This window comes from Aedes aegypti, chromosome 3 (assembly GCF_002204515.2).
Source record: "Aedes aegypti strain LVP_AGWG chromosome 3, AaegL5.0 Primary Assembly, whole genome shotgun sequence".
Classification (NCBI taxonomy): domain Eukaryota; kingdom Metazoa; phylum Arthropoda; class Insecta; order Diptera; family Culicidae; genus Aedes; species Aedes aegypti.
This window is the reverse complement of record NC_035109.1, coordinates 86,622,142-86,645,843: the sequence shown is the minus strand read 5'-3', so window position 1 is coordinate 86,645,843 and position 23,702 is coordinate 86,622,142. Positions and strand designations below refer to the sequence as shown.

At 38.1% G+C, this 23,702-nt stretch overlaps 1 protein-coding gene across 1 annotated transcript in view; it reads right to left on the bottom strand.

Moving 5' to 3' along the window:
* LOC5564275 (dopamine D2-like receptor) overlaps positions 1-23,702 on the bottom strand; it is a 754,420-nt gene that overhangs the window by 145,857 nt on the left and 584,861 nt on the right. The window contains 1 exon segment of the mRNA XM_021849536.1: positions 7,659-7,768. Coding sequence (XP_021705228.1) covers positions 7,659-7,768 — 110 coding nt within the window.

Below are 23,702 nucleotides of genomic sequence, written 5' to 3'. Positions count from 1 at the left end.
CAATGGAAATTCTGAAGAAACTTCCGAAGAAATTCCAAAAGGAATTCTGAAGAAAATTCTGAACAGAATTCCAGAGGAACTTCCTATGTTATTTTCAAAGGAAGTTTCGAAGGAAATTCAGAAACAAATTTTAAAGGAAATTCCGAAAGAATTTCCAATCGAAATTCCAAATAAAAAAATAAAGTGAATTCCAAAGAAAATTTTTAAGGAAATTTCAATGTAAATTTTAAAGGGTGGTTCTAAAGAAAATTCCGAATGAATTTTTGAAGGTAATTCCAAGCAATTACGAGGGAAATTGTGAAAGAAATCCTTAAAGGAAATTCCGAATAAAAATCCGAAAGAAATTCCAAAGAAAACTCCCAACGAATTTCCGAACAAAAATTCCAAAGGAATTTCCAAACAAAATTTCAAAGGAAATTTCTAAGGAAATTCCAGAGGATAGTCCAAAGAAAGTTCAGAAGGAAATTTCAAATAAAATTCCAAAAGAAATTAGGAAAACAAAATAAATTCCTAAGGAAATTTCAATGGAAATTGCAAAGGCATTTTCAATGGAAATTCTATAGTAAATTCTGAAGAAATTTCATTAGGGATTCCGAAGAAAATGTTGAAGGTAATTCTGAAGGAAATTTAGAAAAAAAGAAATTCCGATGGAGATTCTAAAGAGAAAATAATTGAAAATGCATACAGTAATACACGTAATGCCACAAGGAATTTAAAAAAAAGTTTTAGAAATATTCTCACAGAAATGTTAGGTCTGATTCCATAAAGAATCTAACATTTTTTCTCCGGATTCCTGTTAGGTTACGTATCGTTATTTTTTGTTATTAATGTATGGTCTTTTTTCAAGCTAGTGGTTTCTGAAATTCCTATTTTTAAGACACTCGCTACTAGCCCTGCTTCATGAACATTTTTTTTAAATTATTGTAAAATATTTGATTTCGGGAAAGCCAATGCCGGAAAAGTAATCTGGAATTTAAGCAACTTTCAATTTCATAACGATAATAATTGATTCAGAGCTCTTGAACGTTTTCGAATGAAATGCAAACAATTCATCATTTATATAAATTACCACATTTAAAAGATAATAAATCTTCGAGCTGTTTAGTAGAATACCTGAGGTCGAAATACGCGTATCTGTCAAAGGATACAAACTCTAGTGGAATTAAATGGTATAGTACTAAATTCGGTTTTTTCATCTACTCACATTTAAATGTTATACAGGTCGGATTCGATTAACCAGGAGCTTGATAATTCGTGTTTTTAAGACGATGATGGACAGAGCTTTTACGAATGAAATTAAAGATACCATCATTATTAAATACAATTCATTTGAATACATAAAACTGAAACTTTGATATTGTTAGCAAATTGCTTTAAAATGTCTAGAAGAGTTAATACGCTTCAAAAATTGTCATTAGCTCGTTTTAGACATATAAAAAGAAAGTATATCTTGAACCTGAAATTATTCTATAAACCTGGAAATAGCTGGGAATTTCATTTCGGTAAACAAGTAGACACACTACGAGATCTCAAGCAAAAATTAGGTAGGATTGTCTAAGAAAACAATTGAGCCACATCTGTAAATTGTAAGTATTTTCTGCAAAAAATATAAAATGAACTCTTTTAAAAGAGTCCAACAGGAAATTTAAAAAGAAATAACGAAAAATATATTAATAAATTCCTGAAAATCTTAGGATTTCGTTGAATTTTTTTTTTTTGGGAATTAAGTAATTTCTGAAAAGATCCTTGGGAGAAACCCAGATAAATTTTTGTAGGTATCATTGAGAAAGTATGTAAAAAATCACTACATATATAGACTCCTGAAGTTCGGAGTAATATCGCAAAGAATTTATGGAAAATAATCGAATTTGTTTCCAATGAATCTCATCTCTTGAATAAAATTTTGAAAAATACATACAGTCATACGATCAGAAATTCTTTTCATGATGTCACGAGAACTTCCCAAAAAATTTTAGAAATATCATTAGAGAAATGATCGGATTATTTGAAAAACCTTTTTAAAACTCTTCATCTTCTGCTTGTTTCTGGTTTCACGGTTTTTATTTAATTTATTTTTGGTTACTGTTGATGTTTTTTTGTCTCTTTTAGGTTCATGTCCGGTATTTTTTTTCATGCATGAAGTTTCTGAAGATCCTATCCTACACACAATCGCTACCAGCCCTGGACCTTACAATTCTTAAACAGGCGGAACAAGACAAGTTGGCCGGCATCGCTAAGCACCAACTCCTATCCTAATCGAAGGATTCATCAACGGCAAGCGGAATGAATGGAAAAACAGCAACAAAATGCTCACTGCAGAAGGAATGTTTACGTCTCCAATGAACGCAAATGGAGGATCAAGTACGGGAACTGCAGGAACCGCCTCCGTCCGCCCGGGTTGGGACCGCGGCCAATATGATCTCGCATGTGGCTCGTAGTTGAACTTGAAAGTACCAGGAGGCAGAACTCCCGGCCATCTCACCGGGGTGACATTTAATCCCGTTAGCATTCAGTAAAGCAATCTTTATTAATAAAACATATATTTTTGAACGAATTTAGTATTATTTGATTTCTATTAAATGAAAAGAGGTCCATTTTTAAGCACGGTCAAAGTTAATCTAGACAGTGATGAATGCAACCTAATCTTCGGGCCGATTTCATCAAAGTTATACTAGGCCCGTTTAGTAGCAGGCTAAACAAGGTCTAGACCCAACCAGGTGGATAGTGGTTTAGTGTGGCATTTAAACTATTTAGTTTTGATTTTTTTCAGAGTGTACATTTACCTAGCTTCCCCTTATGTGTGTACTGATTCTCTAATCTACTTCTATCGACATTTTCTTCTTTCCGAGCTCGGTTCATTGTGTGGAGTTCAATGCATGCGCATGGTTAGTTGGTTTTGGTTTGCACTCACAGATCCTTTTGCATGCTGCGATGAATGCCGCCGAAAAAGCAGAAGCGACGACCGTTGAATACGCTGGCAAAGCAGAAGTGCCTGCCGGAGAATGAGACGGCAAAGAAGAACTCCGGATTTAGCACATCGATGTTGGTGGTATTACGCCTACCACTCCAAATACGGCTATGAACTGCGACCTTTTGATTTACCTCTGGATGAAGTGTCGCACGCTGGTAATCACTTGCGTCGGTGACGGGTGACGCAGTTGACGACGGTGGAGATCGTCGGGGGCTTTACACGTGGCCTGTCCACGAGGTAATAGAAATGGTGGTGGCCGCTCTGTCAGAATGGTTTGTTCCCTTCCGGCTTTCCCCTCAAAACGGGACTTTTGAGCGCTGAAGCGTGGGGTCGAGAGCAACGTTTGACGAGTTGGTGTAGTGTGCCGAGCTTAGGCCGTTGATCGCTAGATGCAGATCCTGGATGAAAAGCCGTCGAACGGCTGTTCGACGCATTCAGCAAAACATTTCTCCACACAACAAAAAATCACAATTACCTTTTTTTTATTTAAACGCACACATAAACTAGCTTGACCGCCCTAAACCTTTTCAATTTAAGCTAACACCTTATTACTCTACAGAAAGGAACAAAAAGTAACATTAATTTTAATCTAAAAGACTTCTCACATTTTTAAACTATTACCAAATTTAACACACCGCGGGACTAAACGAATTAACACGCACTCTTGCCACTTCCACGGTCTAGGTCAAAATGGACGAGTATAAATTCTGAAAGTCCTCAGATAGGGTATGATTTTACATCTTCGTGGACGAAAGTACGTAAAATTACCGAAGTAATTTTACCTGAGGGGTGCGGTCCCGAACATTTTGGTCATTCAATCTGAACACAAATTTTTCCACCAGTGCTAACCGTTGTTTGTTTCCGTGTATCGCAGGAAACCGTTTTCAAGGTGCACACTTAAAATGCTTCACACTAAGCTTCTGCAATTTGACGAGGGCAATAAGTCCAATGAATCAGCTGATACAGATAGTTTCAGACCGTATGTTAGTATACAGCCATTCCATGAAAAACCGATCAAGTGGGTCACCGAATTCCGTGAAAATTTGCTATATTGTTCCTTATCCGAAATAAGGATACACGTGTTTTTGATTTTTTTGATTAGGGTGACCATTTCAGAAATAAAGTGAGCAAAATAATCGCGATTTTGCCAAATTTTTATTTAAAAAAATTATAACTTTTGAACCGCTTGACCGATTTTCAATTTTCTTGGACGAAATGAAAGCTAAAGATTTGAACTTTTCAAAAAAATATAAAATTATACACAATTTTTTTTTTTTTTTACATAAAAAAATCAATAATTTCTGTTTTTTTCGTGTTTTGAAGGTCTCCGGACCAAAGGGGCAATTACTGTTCTCATTTTTCTTGAAAGATCAGTTTATTTTACGTTTATTGTCAAATTTTCAGCGATGCATGTTTTCTATTTTTTGAGATATATGTTTTGAAAATAAAAAATCAGTCATTTTTTATCGGCACATAGATCTTAGCGGAACAGATTTTTTTTTAAATCATAACTTTTGAACCGCTCAACCGATTTCTAATCTTTTTCTAAGGACTCGGCAATATTTTATGTTTTGAGAAATATTATTTTGAAAATAAAAAATCAGTAATTTTTTATCGGCACACAATGTAGGTCTCAGCGGAATGGATTTATTATTAAAAAAAATCATAACTTTTCAATAGCTCAACTGATTTCCAATCTTTTTTATAGAATGAAAGCTCAAGATTTCAACTTAACAGAAAAATATTAAACTCTGATTTTTTTCAATGAAAAAATATAAAGATTTCCTAAAAAACTAGATTTTTTTATATTTGTCATGTAAAAAATAGGGTTTTACTTTTTTGTTTCTGAAAAGTTGAAATCTTAAGCTCTCATTCCATAAAAAAGATTGCAAATCAGTTGCGCTACTGAAAAGTTATGATTTTTTTTTTAAATAATGAGTCCATTCGGCTGAGACCTACATTGTGAGCCGATAAAACATGACTGTTTTTTTTTATTTTCAAAATAATATTTCTCAAAATATAAAATATTGCCGAGGCCTTCAAAACACAGAAATTATTGATTTTTTTAGACAAAAAAACATTTTTTGTGATATTCTTTATTTTTCTCGATAAGTCAAAATCTTTAGCTTTTATTTCGTCCAAGAAAATTGAAAATCGGTCAAGCGGTTCAAAAAATATGATTTTTTTTTTAATAAAAATTTTGCAAAATCGCGATTTTTCTGGTCACCCTATTTTGGAAATGGTCACCCTAATAAAAAATCCAAAAACAAGTGTATCCTCATTTCAGACAAGGAACAAAATAGTAAATTTTCACGGAATTCGGTGACCCACTAGATCGGTTTTTCATGGCTGTATAAATATATTTCACAAAAGTTCTGAAAATATTATACATCAATAAGACCAAGTGAAACGTTTATTCAACAGTTGATTGTTTCTGTGTGTATAACATGTTTAGCGTGACGAAATAATGACCACACACTTCTAGGCATACTCGGATAATTTTGATGAAAATTTGAGCTTGACAGCAGCCTGGCTGCTTGTGGATATCCAGTTCGCACCCCCTAGAATTTTACGAGCTTTTCAAACGACGATCCTCAGCAACTTCGAATGAGAACCGATTAAGGCGCTATCATTCCATCTGAATGACCTGTATTGTTCCGTCTGTTTTGGACTCCGATCTATTTATAACGATCGTAAACGTTCGGGCTTGCACTTTGAACCTTACGCTTATTAGTGGTGTAGTGTGTAAGGCGACAGGGACTTTTATTTTATTTATTTATTTATTTATTTATTTATTTGACGTCAAGCATTTGTTGAAGGCGAATTGTATGCAAATTTTGTATGCGGTTTTGGAAAGTTGCATTTTATTTTGAACTTTTTTGTTAAGTGAACTATAGAATATAAGTTAATTTTGACAATGAAATAATATATGATTAAATAAAAAATAAGTTAACATTTCAGAACATGAAAATATAATATAATTATATTACAATTTATGTACGTTTACATTTATATTGAATAATTCTTAAAATAATATTTACAAAAGTGACCATCTATGTATATCTATGGATCTTCATGAAATTTTTAGCACTGGCCAAGCAATTCTTCCGAATCTGTAAAAGGCTGTAAAAAGTTTCTTAGCTGACGCCTGATACATTGGTAAGCTGCTAACCAAAGCCAGCACTTGCTTTACCTCTAAAACCCTATATTCTCACATGAGTTTGTGTAAAATCAGTAATACAGTCAACTCTCCCTAACTCGATATTGAAGTGACCATCGAGTTAGGGTCACTACAATATCGAGTTAGGGAGGTATCGACTTACAGAACACAAAACCAGTGCAACTGCGATTCAAGAGACCATCGTGGCAGTTATGAAAACCAACTTTTACTATGGATCTCGAACTCGATATCGAGATACGGAATATCGAGTAAGGGAGAGTTAACTGTACATACGGTTCGCAGTGGATGAACTTAATTCACCATCAATTCGTTCCCCTTCTCTTCATTGGCTTGCAATCCGATCGGATAATTGTCTGAATTTTTCACAGATTTGGCTTCGTTCTATATTCTTGCATATTGTTAAAAATATATCCGCCTCAATCATTTTGTCAATATTTGCACACTTCATCGAAATTTCCAAGATCTAAAACAAGACCACCAATAAATTTACAATCAAGTGGTCCTCATTCTCAACATCAACTGTCAAATACCATTCAAATTCAATCCAATCACCAAAACAACAGGTTTTTATTCCATCCAATGCAAGCTTTCTTCCCCTCCCCTCACATTTTAAAATACAAGAGTAACATATGAATTCCCTCATAGAGCCCTCCCAGCCTCTAAGTCTCACATCATGGAGAACTGATCATCTTTCCAATCAAATATGTATGAGGAAGCAATAATGGTTAGATAGATAACATAACATGTGTGGATCTGCAGAGGCCAAGAGGAATTGCGGAATGTTGGAAGATGTCGGTCGGCAAACTCCGAGCAGAAAGCGGAAGACGAACTGCAACTGTGCACCGGCTATATCGTTCAGGAGAGCAGCAGCGTTTCAAATCCCCATTCCTGGAGCAAAAAAAGTCTTGTCAGGAAGTGCGGCTCTTCCTCGTACGTAGAACGCATGCAATTTTGATTGCATCGGAAAAACATGGAAAAGCAAACGGAGAAGAAGCTGCTTTTCTCTTCTTGCGGAAGAAAACCCTTGCAAAGAATTCCCATTTCCATCGTCGTCAAACTGCACGGATGATTCCCCTGTAAATACATTGCTACATCGCTATTGTGTAACTAAAGTGGAGGAAATCTGTGTGTGTGTGATTGTTGGAGCACGCCGGCTAGAAGGGAGGAATCGTTTTCAATCGTGTGGAAAAAAGCAAATTTCAACAATTCCCATGTCCATTAAAATGATGAGCTAAACATTGATGGAGAGAGGGGTTTATTGCACCGATGACCTCGGTTATAGGTCATATAAAATAAGAGGAGCGAGTGTTTGCTTTAATTTGCAAAGTGTTGGAGGTACTGAAGTATCGATATCAAGCTGTGAAACTAGTTTTTTATCGTCTGAGCTTGGAGAATTTTCACCCAATCTAGAATCGAGCTACAGGCGACACCATTGCCAACTTGCTGTAAATGGGAATGTCCACTCGAGCGGAAAAAGTATATTGGGTGCCCGATAAGGTCACTTACCTGTCTATTGATATTGCCACTAGATTAAATATAGATGACGTTGAGCATATCACATCCATTGCTATGTAGAAATCACAAACAAAATTTGGCAACGTCCACGCTCCGTTCACCTGAAATTGAGAAGAGAGGAAAGTTATCGTAAGTAGGGTGATTATTGATTTAATATCCATAACAAATTGATGTTCACATTTCGACTATTGAGCGATTTAATGAAATCATAAAACTAAAACTAATGTAGAATTCTTCAACAAACCATGAAGCAGAATTCTTCAAGTGATCCGAAGACTATATTTGACTAAATCCTGAGACAGGATTCGTCTGAATCCTGAGACAGGATTCGTCTGAATCCTGAGACAGGATTCGTCTGAATCCTGAGACAGGATTCGTCTGAATCCTGAGACAGGATTCGTCTGAATCCTGAGACAGGATTCGTCTGAATCCTGAGACAGGATTCGTCTGAATCCTGAGACAGGATTCGTTTGAATCCTGAGACAGGATTCGTCTGAATCCTGAGACAGGATTCGTCTGAATCCTGAGACAGGATTCGTCTGAATCCTGAGACAGGATTCGTCTGAATCCTGAGATAGGATTCGTCTGAATCCTGAGACAGGATTCGTCTGAATCCTGAGACAGGATTCGTCTGAATCCTGAGACAGGATTCGTCTGAATCCTGAGACAGGATTCGTCTGAATCCTGAGACAGGATTCGTCTGAATCCTGAGACAGGATTCGTCTGAATCCTGAGACAGGATTCGTCTGAATCCTGAGACAGGATTCGTCTGAATCCTGAGACAGGATTCGTCTGAATCCTGAGACAGGATTCGTCTGAATCCTGAGACAGGATTCGTCTGAATCCTGAGACAGGATTCGTCTGAATCCTGAGACAGGATTCGTCTGAATCCTGAGACAGGATTCGTCTGAATCCTGAGACAGGATTCGTCTGAATCCTGAGACAGGATTCGTCTGAATCCTGAGACAGGATTCGTCTGAATCCTGAGACAGGATTCGTCTGAATCCTGAGACAGGATTCGTCTGAATCCTGAGACAGGATTCGTCTGAATCCTGAGACAGGATTCGTCTGAATCCTGAGACAGGATTCGTCTGAATCCTGAGACAGGATTCGTCTGAATCCTGAGACAGGATTCGTCTGAATCCTGAGACTGGATTCGTCTGAATCCTGAGACTGGATTCGTCTGAATCTTGTGACAGGATTAGACCGATTCCTGAGACAGGAAAGTTACTGAATCCTGAGACAGGATTCTACTGAATTCTGTGACAGGATTCGATTGAATCCTGAGACAGGATTCGACTGAATTCTGAGACAGGATTCTACTGAATCCTGAGACAGGATTCGACTGAATTCTGAAACAGAATTCTACTGAATTCTGAGACAGGATTTGACTGAATTCTGAGGCAGGATTCGACTGAATTCTGAGACACGACTCTACTGAATTCTGAGACAGGATTCGACTGAGTCTTGAGACAGGATTTGACTAATTCCTGAGACAGGATTCAACTGGATCCTGAGACAGGACTCAACTGAATATTGTGACAGGATTAGACTGATTCCTGAGACAGGAAAGTGACTGAATCCTGAGACAGGATTCGACTGAATCTTGAGACAGGATTCGACTGAATTCTGAAACAGGACTCAACTGAATCTTGTGACAGGATTAGACTGATTCCTGAGACAGGTTTCGTCTGAATCCTAAAACAGGATTCTTCTAAATTTTGAGACAGGATTCGACTGAATTCTGAAACAGGATTCGACTGAATTCTGAGACAGGATTCGACTGAGTCTTGAGACAGGATTTGACTAATTCCTGAGACAGGATTCAACTGGATCCTGAGACAGGACTCAACTGAATATTGTGACAGGATTAGACTGATTCCTGAGACAGGAAAGTGATTGAATCCTGAGACAGGATTCGACTGAATCCTGAGACAGGATTCGACTGAATTCTGAGACAGGATTTAACTGCATCTTGAGACAGGATTCGACTGATTCCTGAGACAGGATTCGAATAAATCCTGAGACAGGATTCGTCTGAATCTTGAGACAGGATTTGTCTGAATCCTGAGGCAAAATTCTTCTGAATCCTAAGACAGGATTCTATCAAATCCTGAGACAGGATTCTATCGAATCCTGAGACAGGATTCGACCGAATCCTTAGACAGGATTCGACCGAATCCTAAGACAGGATTCGACCGAACCCTGAGACAGTATTAGAATGATTCCTGAGACAGGTTTCGTATAAATCCTGCGACAGGATTCGTCTGAACACAACAGAGGGCACCAATGGCATCGATAGTAATTATTTCACATTATCCTTTATAGCTTCGTTAATATCCCATAAAGTCCTTAACTCTAGTGAAGATATCATAGTGGGAGATAGCCATCAACTATTGTCCCACATTCAATGTAGTTGCCTACAACAACTCAAATATTTTTATTTCCACTTTTAAGATGCGGCGAAACAGTAAACCCTAATAATCGTTCCCAGCTAGGGCGCAGACCCTTCCCGAATCGAAATGTATCGGTCGAAAGTCCGAGAAACGCGGGAATGGTTTCTCTTTTCCTTGCGGCAAATTGGTGCGTAATTTCCCAACGGAACACCCAATTATTAATGATCGAGTGCCGAAAGCGAAAGCGTCCGAAATAATGTGCCATAATTGCCATTCCTTGAGGAGGAAGATAGAGGAACGGTCTTCTGGTGTACTTTGGGGACATTTTCGGATGGGTTGTTTGTTGAAATTGAAACAAATCGATCATTTTCTGTTGGGGCTTTAGCTCAAAAACAAGGGTAAAGAAACGCGATATTTTAAAATGTGCTGCGTGGGCTTCATCGGGATTTTTTGAGGTGGGGTTTCGATTTCTAAATTGGATTGGGAATTGATTCGGTCGTTGGGGATAACGAAGGTACACTGATTCGGAAGTTTTGTTCGATTGGACTGTATCAAGTATCGAGAAAAATAACCCTTATGGTTTCAAAGATGTCTTTCAGAAAACTTATTGGCATAGTTTATTATTTTACGAAGGTTTGTTTCACGACCAAAATTCAGTCTAACAGCTGTCTTGATAAACCATCAATATCTTCACAAGTTATCAAATTAGACAGTGACTGGAGTCGGTTAAGACCAAATCTTTCATAGAAGGGTTTGTAAAAGAGGAAAAACAAGTAGGACTATCAGGGTATTGAATTGAAAAATATCTTGAAGAGCACTCTTCAAATAAAATTCTACCATTGGAATTGCTTTAAAATTGTTCCACGAGCGATGTTTGGTAAAGTTATAAATGGTATTCAAATTTGGCGAATTGCGAGTCAATTTGCGCAAGTTTGTTTGAAGCAAATTAATTTGCTCTCCATTGCATTGAAAAGGCAAATAAGTAGCTATGAAAGTATTTTTACAAAGCTCTGTTTTAATAAAAATACCCAAAGTTTTTTTTAAATTATGGAATGAAATGACGAAAAATTGGTCAAAGTTGATGTTTTACACTCCTATGAATGATGATTGCAACTCCACCATATGCTCCACTCAGTCGATCATCCCGATAAACAAAAAAGCTTAGATCTCTTTTGAGTTTGGATCCAGACTTGAAACTCAGAAATAGCTGCTAAATGCTAGTTATTTGCTGTTAGAAAATTAGACATATTGATCTTAGTCGTCTCGTTCGACCAATTTTTCCAGCATCAAACATCGATATCTATATTTTCAAAATTTATTGTTGATTATTTTGGATACATTTCAAATCATGTTTCAACTTGGCAGAATATCATAAATCTGGGTTTTCATGTCCAGACGTTGCATTTTTTCTCAAATATTTCGTTATAATTATTTTTAGTTTACGACCAATTTTGTTACGATCCCCCAATAATGGTTTTAGGAAAAGTCGGATTGTATATGATAAACCGAAAGAGGTTGAGTATGCGTTCAAATTGACAACTGGATGGGTCACTCAAAGAAAATATTTCGATGTAACCTTATTACGACTGCTTGTGTAAGCTTTCATTGACAACAGCATCCCTATCAAGCGTAAGATTTCTCATTTGAATTAAGCAAGCTCAAGAGCAGTTTCGCACACATTACATCCCTTCAGTTAAAGGAAAGAAAATACAAACGCCAAACGGAAACACATTTTGCTCCAGTTAGAGCAAACATCATCCAGCAAAGCAAACATACTTCAAAGTCTCAGCTATTTAATTGCGATTTGCCGTGAACCGGAGGCTTGTGTATATTTGCATGTAGCTCCAATAGCTGACGGTACCTACTCCGGGAAGTCGCGTCTGCCGGCTCGTCTCGCGCGCTATTTCGATGGGCTTGGGACTGTTTGCTGGATAAATTAGCATATATGGCGCCCCCCGTGGCAAATAACCCTCTGCGATCGACACGAAAGTGTTTATCGTTTTGTAAAATTATGTTTTCGCGTACCTTTGCGGCGGAGAAGTCGTCATCAAGTCGGCTCTCCAGCTGGCTGTCGTCATTAGCTGTGTAATTACCATACTTGTGTTCCGATCCGAGGAACATGTTTGAATTCTTGCTTTGATTCCGGTCGGTAGCAGAGTCTACCTCTTTCGCTGGCATTCCTTTCTAAACGCAAAACTAGACATGGTGGATGGAAGTGGAAGCTGAAGGAGGTCACGTTACAATCCAGCGGCGCTCATCCGTCTAGTAAAGAACGCGAATATTTACACACTGGAATTTTCGGTTCGGGGAAATTCTCAACCTGTTCCAGCTGTTTGGATGTCGGAAGCTCGTTTTACTCTGAGATGGGTTAAGGAATCATAAAGCTAGGAAAGAACGACTAGAGAAATATTTGTGAAATTTACAGGAATGCTGTGTTCAACCAAATATGTTAACTGTCTTATTGCTAATTGGGTTTTGATTTAATATAATTGTTGCTATACTAAATTCTCAATTAAATACGAGAGACTTGAAGACTGGAAGTCTAGAAGACTAGAAGACTAGTAGACTAGTAGACCTGAAGACTACAAAACTAGAAGACTAGTAGAACAACAGACCAGAAGACTAGAAGTTTAGTTTAACTGTTTTCGTTCGTAGTTTCCAGAGGATGAAAACATTGCAACCTTCCCTATTATGACACTGCTCACGAAACATTAACACTTTCCGGTACCATATCATTTCAAGCTCCTCGGATCAGGTTCTTTTCAGTGGCTTATGAAATTATCAAGGTGAGCAGGACAATTAGTAAAAATTGGCACATTTCCAGCGATTTTTCGACAAATATGTCGTACAACACTACTGCTAATGATAGTGAACTGGCCACAGATTCCCACGCTTCGTTTCGCTTCAGGAAAATAGAACAAAATGCCAAAGGATAATTGCACACAAAAACGGTGATGCTGCTGTGATTGGCACGTTTATTATCACATGCCGCTTGGTGCGATGTTTCTCAATTGGGCATAATTTGCACGTACGAAGAGAGGTATGCCGAACACGGAGTTTAACGATTTTAAACTTTTTTTTGCATATCTAGAAAATGCTTGCATAACGAGCCGTGTTCGATGAAAACTAGCAGCCAAGCTTGTTTGAAACATCAAGGCGAGGGATTGTATGATGAACTAGAATGCCTTTTGAAGGGACTTCCATGACAGATCCTAACTCGGTGTTCATCTAATCCTCGATATCAAATCAGCAAGTTTTGGTACTAGATGCGTTTAAGAATCTAGTCTATATGATTAGAAGGCTAGAAAACTAGAAGACTGGAAGAAAAGAAGATTAGAAGATTAGAATACTAGAAGACTTGAAGACTAGAAACTAGAAAAATTAAAGCCTAGAAGACTAGAAAACTAGAAGACTAGAAGACTAGAAGACAAGAAGAGTTGAAAACTAGAAGACTACAAGACTGGAAGATTAGAAAACCAGATATCTAGGAGACTAGAAGCCTAGAAGACTACAAGACTAGAAAGCTAGAATTCTAAAAGACTGGAAGACTAGAGGACTAAGAGGTGGGTGCTAGGGACTTGTTCCCTAGCGCCAATGAAAAACCATCAGTTGGCTTGCCCGTGACTTGGACTCAGTTCACCGGTTTCTAGTCAGCCCAAGGATAGGTTGCCTACGGCTATCACCGTCCCGTTAAAACCTTTGCAAACCTTCAAGTACGTTATAAACCCGCAACCTTAGCTAGTGGGAGTAGGCTTAATTGAACCTTTCCTGACTTGCGCCGATCTTGCTCTGAACTTCCCAACTAACATTCACTCATTTAACAAACACCAACAGTTTTATTGAGTATCAAGTTTAATAACATTTTAATAATTTTCATGGCCAACCATTGTTCAGGCGTTGTTCACACGAATTTGGAGAAACTTCAAAGCACTGAATATCAACTTTATTTTTCACCTCGAAAAACGTTTTCCAAGCATTCAGTTCAGCCTTAATACGGCTGGTGTTTAATAATTTAATAATTAAAAACAAATAAGAAGCAAACACTTCTAGGCATTTTATATGTAGTGTACACAATTTTCATTATATAACAACCACATTCAAAATTCGGTTCGATACTGGATTCGAACTCGAGACCTTTCATTGTCAGCGGTATGCCTTGCCATTTGCGTCATCCTCGAATTGATGAGAACACACTGTCTAGTGCAAAATATAAACCTTTCATAGCTGAATATTGATCATGTTTGAACTTCAATTCGATAATGTCTAAACAACACATGGTACGCTTATCAACAACTGAACAAGCATAACATTCAGCTGATATTTAGTGCTTGTCCAAATTGAGTCCAGTCGGCTATTTTTAGCGCATAGTGAGAAAATTTTTGTCAGTGATGGTTATAAATAAAGTTTATAGCGTTAGCGTATACTACGTAGATTGGATACTACATAGCAACATTCATGTGTCATTTGATAATCTCATCCAGACTGCTTTCAGGAACAAGGCTATGGAGTAAACCTTGGCCCAATCATGAACAATATTATCAAAAGCATGGATATTGCTATTCCTGGCCACGCCCATATTTACCGTAACTTGGGATAGGGTAAGGAAATGTTGATGTAGCACTTACTTAATGAGAGGCCACCGACTCAGCGACGCCCTCCTAAGTACCATGGAGATAAGGGGTGGGGGGGGGGGTGTGTGGTTATAAGATAAGGTCAGGATTCGCCTGAAAAGCTGGCGATGGACACAGAGCATTTGTAGTTTATGTGTTGTATAATTAATCTTTTGAACGCCGGCAATCAAAAGAAATACATGCTTTATTAATTATATTTATAATTAAATTGTGCATAGCACTACTCAATTCTTTGGATAGGATGATTGAGGTCTATTTTTCTGCTTAGAAAGAAATGCAAGCAATCCATCCCGGGTTATCGGATCGCTGAAAAAAAACACGCATTGAATACGCGCACAAAAACTGGCTAAAAAGATACGTCAGTCAGCAACTATCAGTTATCCAACAATCATCGCACGCGCAAACGGAAAAAAATGTCAACTTCCAAAAACCAGCACAATAAGAAAAAAAATTGCGGGACGATGATATACATAACTCCGTGATAACTAACTGATATCGAAATGCGCAAATCGACCCGATGTATATAGTAATGCGATTTATAGAAACATGCAACAAACTCACCGGATTTGTTTAAATTATGTTGTGTATGTTTGGTATGTAACACATCACGGCCTCTAAATGGCAGCATAAAAAGCTGGATCCCGACAAACGGCACACAAGTCACATCATTAATAGTGATTCACTTTTTCACTTCACACTACAACTTTTATTAACAGAACATGAGCATTTCAATGTATTAAAAAAATAAATCAGTGCGCATCGTACTTTCGTGCTGTACGTACACGAATTCTCTCTGCTCTTGGAAGTTTTTTTTTTAAACTAACTAAAGCAATAAAACAGTACTTTTCAGTGCTACATAAACAGTACTTTTCAGTGCTAAAATTAAAAACGGTACTATTCAGTGCTGCTAAAACAGTACTTTTCAGTACTATTTTTTCTACTATTGATCCCTTTACGATCCTTGTTTGGACCCGTGCCTTCGATTTTTCGTTGGACCCGTTGGCGAAAGTTAGCGGTGGTAATCCTTCTTGGACACCATCTTGGGAAAAAACCTCTCGAAGGTCACGTCTTCTTTCGTTTATTAACTAAACATGGTATCAACAACAAACAAAAGGAAAGGTGAAACGCTGAATTCACTACTTCCTTCCAAAAAAGTGGGTTTTAAAACTGTCACTACACGTGGCAAGAATGGAAGAAAGGACGCTTCCCCGGAATGCGAACTTTCTTCCAAGGGTGAAATGAATAATTGTATTGAAATGAGCAATCAGTTCGATGCTCTAGACAAATTTTCCGAACACCAAATCGAAGCAGCCTCTAGCCCAGGCTCTTTGATTCAAGTGAGGAAGCAAAGAGTGCCGCCTATCGTGGTCAGTTGTTCCGAATTTGGGGGATTTAGGCAGGAGATCTTGAACTCCATTAGGGGAATCAAGGTTTCCTTCCAAACCGCAAAGAAAGCAGACTGTCGCGTTTTGCCGGAAACTCTTAAAGATCGCGAACTTCTTCTCAAACATCTTGGAGAGAAGAAGCATATTTTATTTTACTTATGACGACGTTTGTTCAAAGTTGTCTTGAGAGAGTGACTATAAATCACCTGAAGACATCAAAAATGGAATAAATGATTTACTTGGATTTTCCCCAGTCCAAGTAATCATTATGAAAAAGAGAACCCAATCTGGTATTGTTCGGAAAGGGCTTTCTCAAGAATTTTATTCAGTTCACTTTAACAAAAAAGAACTAAATGTTGTATTCGGGGAGTTCGGAGGCTGGGAGTAACTTTCACACGCGTTGTTGGTTTCACTTATTTATTCTTACCAACTATACTTACAACGGTGTTGTTCGCTCGAAGAGCAATAGATAAAAGAGGCCTTCACAATCTCTCTGATTGCTTTTATACTATAGCAATAGTATTGCCTGATGAGAATCTCATTTAACATTAGCGGATATGAACTATCGCTGAGTTTCTTCCCTAGATCAATATCGATGAGTTACATTGTGATATCTAGATACATAACAACTTTCCCCTTTTTTGATTTCTTACTACTACCTTTCATAATCTTCAAATCTAAACCACTCTGGTAACTTTCTGGTTCTTACTGATCTTCTGAGGAAAATTGATTCATTTGATCCGCATCGATTTTGTCTCTCATCAGCTTGAAATTTTCTAGGTGGTGATTCACCTAACGATTCACTACGCCTACGCTTAATAGTTATATTTTCTGATGATCTTTCTGGCACTTTTGCAAAATTCGTTTTTACAATTGAGCTTGGATATCTTAACTGGTTTACATGAACATTTTTAACACTATCGTTCTCCAACAACTTTATTTTATACAAAAATTTTCCGATTCTCTCAAGAATGATTGCTGGAATCCACTTGACTAATTCTTTAAAATGGTTTCGGTACATAACCTTTTCCCCTTTTTTAAAATCTTGGTTGGGGTTACAATTTTCTTTCAAACAATTTTTCTTTTTGACATCATAAACATATTCTGCATTTTTGGATTCATCAAACGTTACGCTCTTACGATTGACCTTATCTGTCCCTGTCTCACATAAGCTTGTCTTCGGGTTTATACTTGTCAATACAGTTCTTGGTTTGAATCTAAAAATCATCTAACTGGGTGACTTCTCAGTAGCTGTCGAAGGAGTACTATTATACCAAGCTAAAATGTCATTCAGTTTCCTTGATAATAGTTCTCTTGCCTTGTTTCTCTAACAATCTCTTTTTCAAAAAGTTCTTCACGGTCTGAACACCTCGTTCAGCAGCACCATTCGATTGTGGGTGGTACACTGGAGATTTGATAATCTTAACGTTACGCGATTCCCAATATTGCACAAACTCAAACGAACTGAACGGAGGCCCGTTATCGGATACCATTTGCTCTGGCAATCCCACAAACTTGAAAAAATCTTCTAACCGTTCGTTAACCTGTTCTGCATTGGTTCTATTCATCACTCTTGCTTCAATGAACTTTGTGAATGAATCTATAATCAGTAACACCATCTTGCCTTCAAACTCAAAAAAGTCTATATGGATCCTTTCCATTGGACGCGTACAACTTGTCCACTTAGATGTTACCTTTTCTTTAGGAACGCTTCGTCTCTGATCACACACTGAACACTGTTTGAAATGCTCTTCAATGTCCTTTTGCATACCTTTCCACCAAAATAATCCTCTACTTAACATCTTTTCTCTAACTATTCCATCATGATTAGTGTGAAGCATTTTAAGCACAATTTTCTGCAACCTATCTGGAATCACTACTCGATCACCATAGAACAAGCAATTATCTTGACAACTTAACGAATTACGCAATTTGTAATAATAGTGCAAAGAATCTGGGATTTTTCGAGGCCATCCATACAGAACATAATCATATACCTTCGAAAGAACATCATCTTTCGCTGTGAATTCCGCTACATCACAAGTTTTCAACGGAAATTCTGGACATTCTTGCAATCTATTGATGGACAGTTCTTCAATTTCTGTGCCACCTGACACAGGTAATCTGGATAATGCATCTGCATGAGCCAAATTCCTACTTGGCCTGTATTCCCATTCGTAATCGTACATAGACAAAATCACTGCCCAACGTTGAAGTCTAGATGCTGAAATCACTGATGTTCCTTTGCGAGGATGATAAATTTCCTTCAACGCTTCACAATCTGACACGAGTTTAAAACGATGTCCATAAATGTATTTGTGGAAACGCTTCACAGCAAATATTATGGCTAGAGCTTCCCTATGAAGCTGCGAGTAATTTTTCTCAGCAGGCGATAATGTACACGAGGCAAAAATGACTGGTTTTTCTTCTCCATCTACAATATGAGATAACACAGCGCCTACGCCATATGGGCTGGCATCCGCTGCAACCACGATTGGTTTGTTTGGATCGTAGAGTTGCAACACATTGTTCTTCAAAATCAGCTCTTTGCTTCTCACAAAACACTTCTCACAATCACTATCCCAACTAAACACTACATCTTTTCTCAATAGTCTGTACAGAACTCTCAACTCTGAAGAGATGTTCGGAATGAACTTTGAATAATAATTTAACAGTCCCAAGTACGATTGTAATTCACTAATGTTTGTAGGAGCTGGTGCATTCACAATTGCAGTTACTTTGGACTGATTTGGACGAATTCCATCGCTACTAACTGTGTGACCCAAATAGTCCACAGACGTTACAAAAAACTTGCTCTTTTCGGTATTGATTTTCACGTTGAATCCGCTTAAACGTTCTAGCACCTTGTCTAAAACTTGTTTGCACTCTTCTAATGTTCTTGCTCCTATCAGCACGTCGTCTAAATACGTTACACATCCTTCTATGTCTCCTAAGATCTGATCCATGATACTTTGGAAGATCGATGGAGCAGTCGCCACGCCAAAGGGCAATCGCACATAATGAAAAATCCCTATGTGCGTATTAATTGTTAGATACGCTTGAGAGTTTTCCGAAACATTCAACTGCTGATACGCACCACGAAGATCGATAACGCAAAAGAAATTACAGTTTGCAAACTTGGCAAAAATGTCGTCGATTCTCGGTAACGGGTAATGTTCCGAACGCAAATAAGGATTTATGGTTACCTTACAGTCAATGCACAGTCTCAAGCTGCCATTGGGCTTAGGCACAACAACTATGGGAGAAGCCCACTTACTAAACGCGACTTTCTTCAGAATGTTTTCCTGACACAATCTATTCAACTCAGCCTCAATCGCTGGTCGTTGTTGAAAGGGTGGTGAATAAGCAACGTGGAAAATAGGGCTAACGTTGTCTTCCATGACAATCTCCGCCTCAAACTCACGAATTGGAGTGTTATCGTCACAAATCACATTGGGGTATTTCAAACGAATCGAATCAAGGAGGGTACTTTCAACACGGTTCATACTCACGATACTTTCCTTGAACTTGTTCCTCCATCCGGGCCAGAGGACGTCCATCCACGTGCGCCCCAGAAGCGGTCTGAAGGTTTTGCTGCTTTCGATCACTACTAGCGCAAGTTTTTCACTCGGACCACGCTGACACTTGGACACATCTGCACTGAATCCCCCAATCACTTTAATACCTTGTCCCGTTACAGTTGAAAAATCATCGTTTATACTGAACAACGGACGACTCGAGAACCACTTTCGGTACAAACTGTCACTAATCACTGTAGCACATGCCCCACTGTCAATTTCAAACTCAATCGGTCGGTTGTCCACAAATAACGTTTCGGTTGCTTCCTTGCTCTTCACTAACAAGGTCTCGTTCTTCACCGAATTTAACTGCATCCGAAGATTTGCTATTTCTGTTGCCAAATCTTCACCAGCACCAACCGTGCCTACGGTCTGGTTTCTTCTCGAATCCTGGCTTCCACTACGATTTTGCTTCGAATTTTTCGAAAAGCACACATTTGCAGCATGTCCTTGCCTGCCACACGCAAAACATTTCCAACTTTTCGCTGGACACTTCCCTTGTTCGTGATCTCTACCACACTTTTCACACACTCTTCGCCGGCCATATTGATTTTTCTGACCGCCATTGCTATTCGCGAACTTCGAACGACTTTTGCTACGACTCCGGTATGACTTACCAGATTGCACCACGTGCGCACTCAACACGTTTTCCCGCACTTTATTATCCTTTTCGGCTAATTCACAGTTCAACGCTTCATCCACCGCTTTTTCGAAAGTTAGGTTTTTCTGCTTGAGTAGGTGGGTACGGAGCCTACTGTCGTATATACCGAACACGAACCTGTCTCGGAGGGCTTCCGTCAAAAAATCACCGAATTCACACTTCTCCGCGAGAGCTTTTAACTCGACCACATATTCCGACACTATTTGACCCGCTTTCTGATCTGCCTGATGGAATCGATATCGCTCACTAACCTTATTCACATCCGGCCTAAAGTGCTTTTTGAGCGCTGCTACTAATTCCGCGTACGTTTTAGTGCTAGGATTCACGGGCTGCAATAGCTTCTTCAGAATGGCATACGTGTCCATTCCGAGGTGCGTTAAAAGAAACGCTACTTTTCTGCCTTCCGGAATGTCATGCAGAAGAAAATGTTGAAGCATTCTTTCCTCATACACTTCAAAGTCATCACCCGCGACGTAGTTATCAAACGATCCGAAATTCATCGCGATTTTAACATTACCGGACGGTCCGGCCACCACGTGTTTGGTATTGTCTTCCTCGGTCATCTTTGGAAGGTTCCACACTGATCAAACGATAGCAATAACACACTTCGTTTCGCGATACGTGCTCTTCAAAACTGAATACGCTTTTGTATATCAGCCTATTGTGCACTGAACAAACGGTAGCACTTAACCTCACTCCGTTTCTGCGCTCCACGTGATTTTCGCCATGCGGTAGGTACACTTTCGTCGATCGTCACTACACTCTCCACTTTACCTCGTCTCCAACTTTTGTTGTATTCGGGGAGTTCGGAGGCTGGGAGTAACTTTCACACGCGTTGTTGGTTTCACTTATTTATTCTTACCAACTATACTTACAACGGTGTTGTTCGCTCGAAGAGCAATAGATAAAAGAGGCCTTCACAATCTCTCTGATTGCTTTTATACTATAGCAATAGTATTGCCTGATGAGAATCTCATTTAACATTAGCGGATATGAACTATCGCTGAGTTTCTTCCCTAGATCAATATCGATGAGTTACATTGTGATATCTAGATACATAACACTAAATAATATTAAAGCTTTAGAAAAAGCAAATCTTTTGTTTGATGTTAGTGTGACATAGGAACATTTCCAGAAACCTGCAGGAAATTACCAGAACCCCACTCAGTGCCGTCGGTGCCAAAAGTGGGATCGCATGGATGCTAGATGCATGATTTGTGGAGGTTCTTCTCACGCCAAGGACGTCTGTCCATTGAAGGAAGATACCACCAAGTTCATATGCTCTAATTGCGGGGCTAAACATAAGTCAAATTTTTGGAATTGCCCTTAACGCAAAAGAGTCATTAAGGCTCGTGCCAGGCAGAAGAAGGATAATATCCGTTACGATAACGGTCGTTTCCGGAATTTGCCTGGTAGAGTATCGAACAATGCTCATTTTTCAGTTAACGATCGCTTGATCATGAATCATACCCATCAGGAACATCATAATCATGATCATTCACAAACAAATTTTAATCCGTCGGGTAGCCGTTCAAATCTTTCATTTTCGAATGTATCTACCTTTGTCGATATCGTAGCTGGTAATTTGAACTCCTCCCCTGTTCGTACTATGAGTACTCATTCTACTTGTTTCAAATCAAATGAAAAAAAACCCTACCGCCACAGGTAACTCCTACTCCACTTCTTCGTCTACCGAAAATTCCAATGGGAAATCATCAGATGTACTCACTTCAAGTGATATGTCTGCCTCTGATTTTAATTTTCTAACTGAACAATTGAATCTAATGATTGATGCAATGTTCAAAGCCATCACTATGACTGAAGCAGTCCAAGTTGGTGTAAAATTTACAAATCAAATTGTTATTGGATTACGTTTTTCTAATGGATCCAAATAATAATTTAAATATTTTAAATTGGAATGCTCGTTCTCTGAATGGTAAAGAGGACGAGCTGTTTAATTTTCTTACGGTTGATAACGTGCATATTGCAGTTATTATCGAAACGTATTTAAAACCTGGATCTAAACTCAAAAGAGATCCTAACTTTTTTGTTTATTGTAATGATCGACTTGATGGGGCATAGGCGTATAAAACATCAACTATTTTCTTCATTTGAAACTAAAGTTTTTGAAACTTTAGGTGTTTCTGTTGAAACACAGTTCGATAAATATACTTTCATAGCTGCCTATTTGTCTTTTCAATGCTCTGGACAGCAAGTTAATTGCTCCACACTGACTTGCGAAAATTGACTCGCAATAAGTCAAATTTTTTTGTCATTGGTGACTTCAATGCCAAAAATCGGTCATGGAATAATTCTCAAAGTAATTCCAACGGCAGAATTTTATTTGATGAGTGCTCTTCAGAATATTTCTCAATTCAATACCCTGATAGCCCTACATGTTTTTCCTCTTCTAGGAATCCATCTACGATTGATTTAGTCTTAACCGACTCTAGTCATCTTTGTAGCCAACTGATTACTCATGCTGATTTTGATTCTGATCATGTCCCTGTTGCATTTCAAATATTCCATGAATTTCAATTATTTTCGAGCCGACTGGAATATATATGAAACATATTTTGATAGTTATCTTGATGTTAACATTTCTCTACAAACAAAACTTGATATTGACAATGCTCTTGAAGTAAAATTTGAATCCGTGATTATAGGCGATGATCTTAAACTCTTGATCCGTCTTAAAAACGTGAGGAAAAGGCAATTTCAACGCACTCGCGATCCTGCTATGAAAATTTTATGGCAGGATTTGCAGAAAGAAATCAAAAAACGTTTTTCACAATTAAGAAACAAGAAATTTGAAAACAAAATTTCTCAATTGGACCCTGGCTCTAAGCCCTTTTGGAAATTATCTTAAATCTTGAAAAAACCTCAGAAGTCAATACCGGCATTGGAAGAGGAAAACAAATTATTACTGACTAATTGCGAAAAAGCTCAAAAACTTGCTGTGCAGTTTGAAAGTGCGCACAATTTTAATTTAGGACTTACTAGTCCAATTGAAAATCAAGTTACTCAGGATTTCGAAAATATTCTCAATCAAGAGAACGTTTTCTAAAATGCCTGGGAGACTGATTTGGAAGAAGTGAGAACTATTATTTAAAAAAATCAAAAATATGAAAGCTCCTGGCGATGATGGAATTTTCTACATCCTCATCAAGAAACTTCCAGAAAGTAGCTTATCATTTCTAGTTGATATATTCAACAAATGTTTTCAATTAGCATATGTTCCTAACAAATGGAAAAATGCTAAGGTTATTCCAATTTTAAAACCAGACAAAATTCCTGCAGAAGCTTCTAGCTATCGTCCAATCAGTTTGCTTTCCTCCATCAGTAAACTTTTTAAAAAGGTCATTTTGAACAGAATGATGGTCC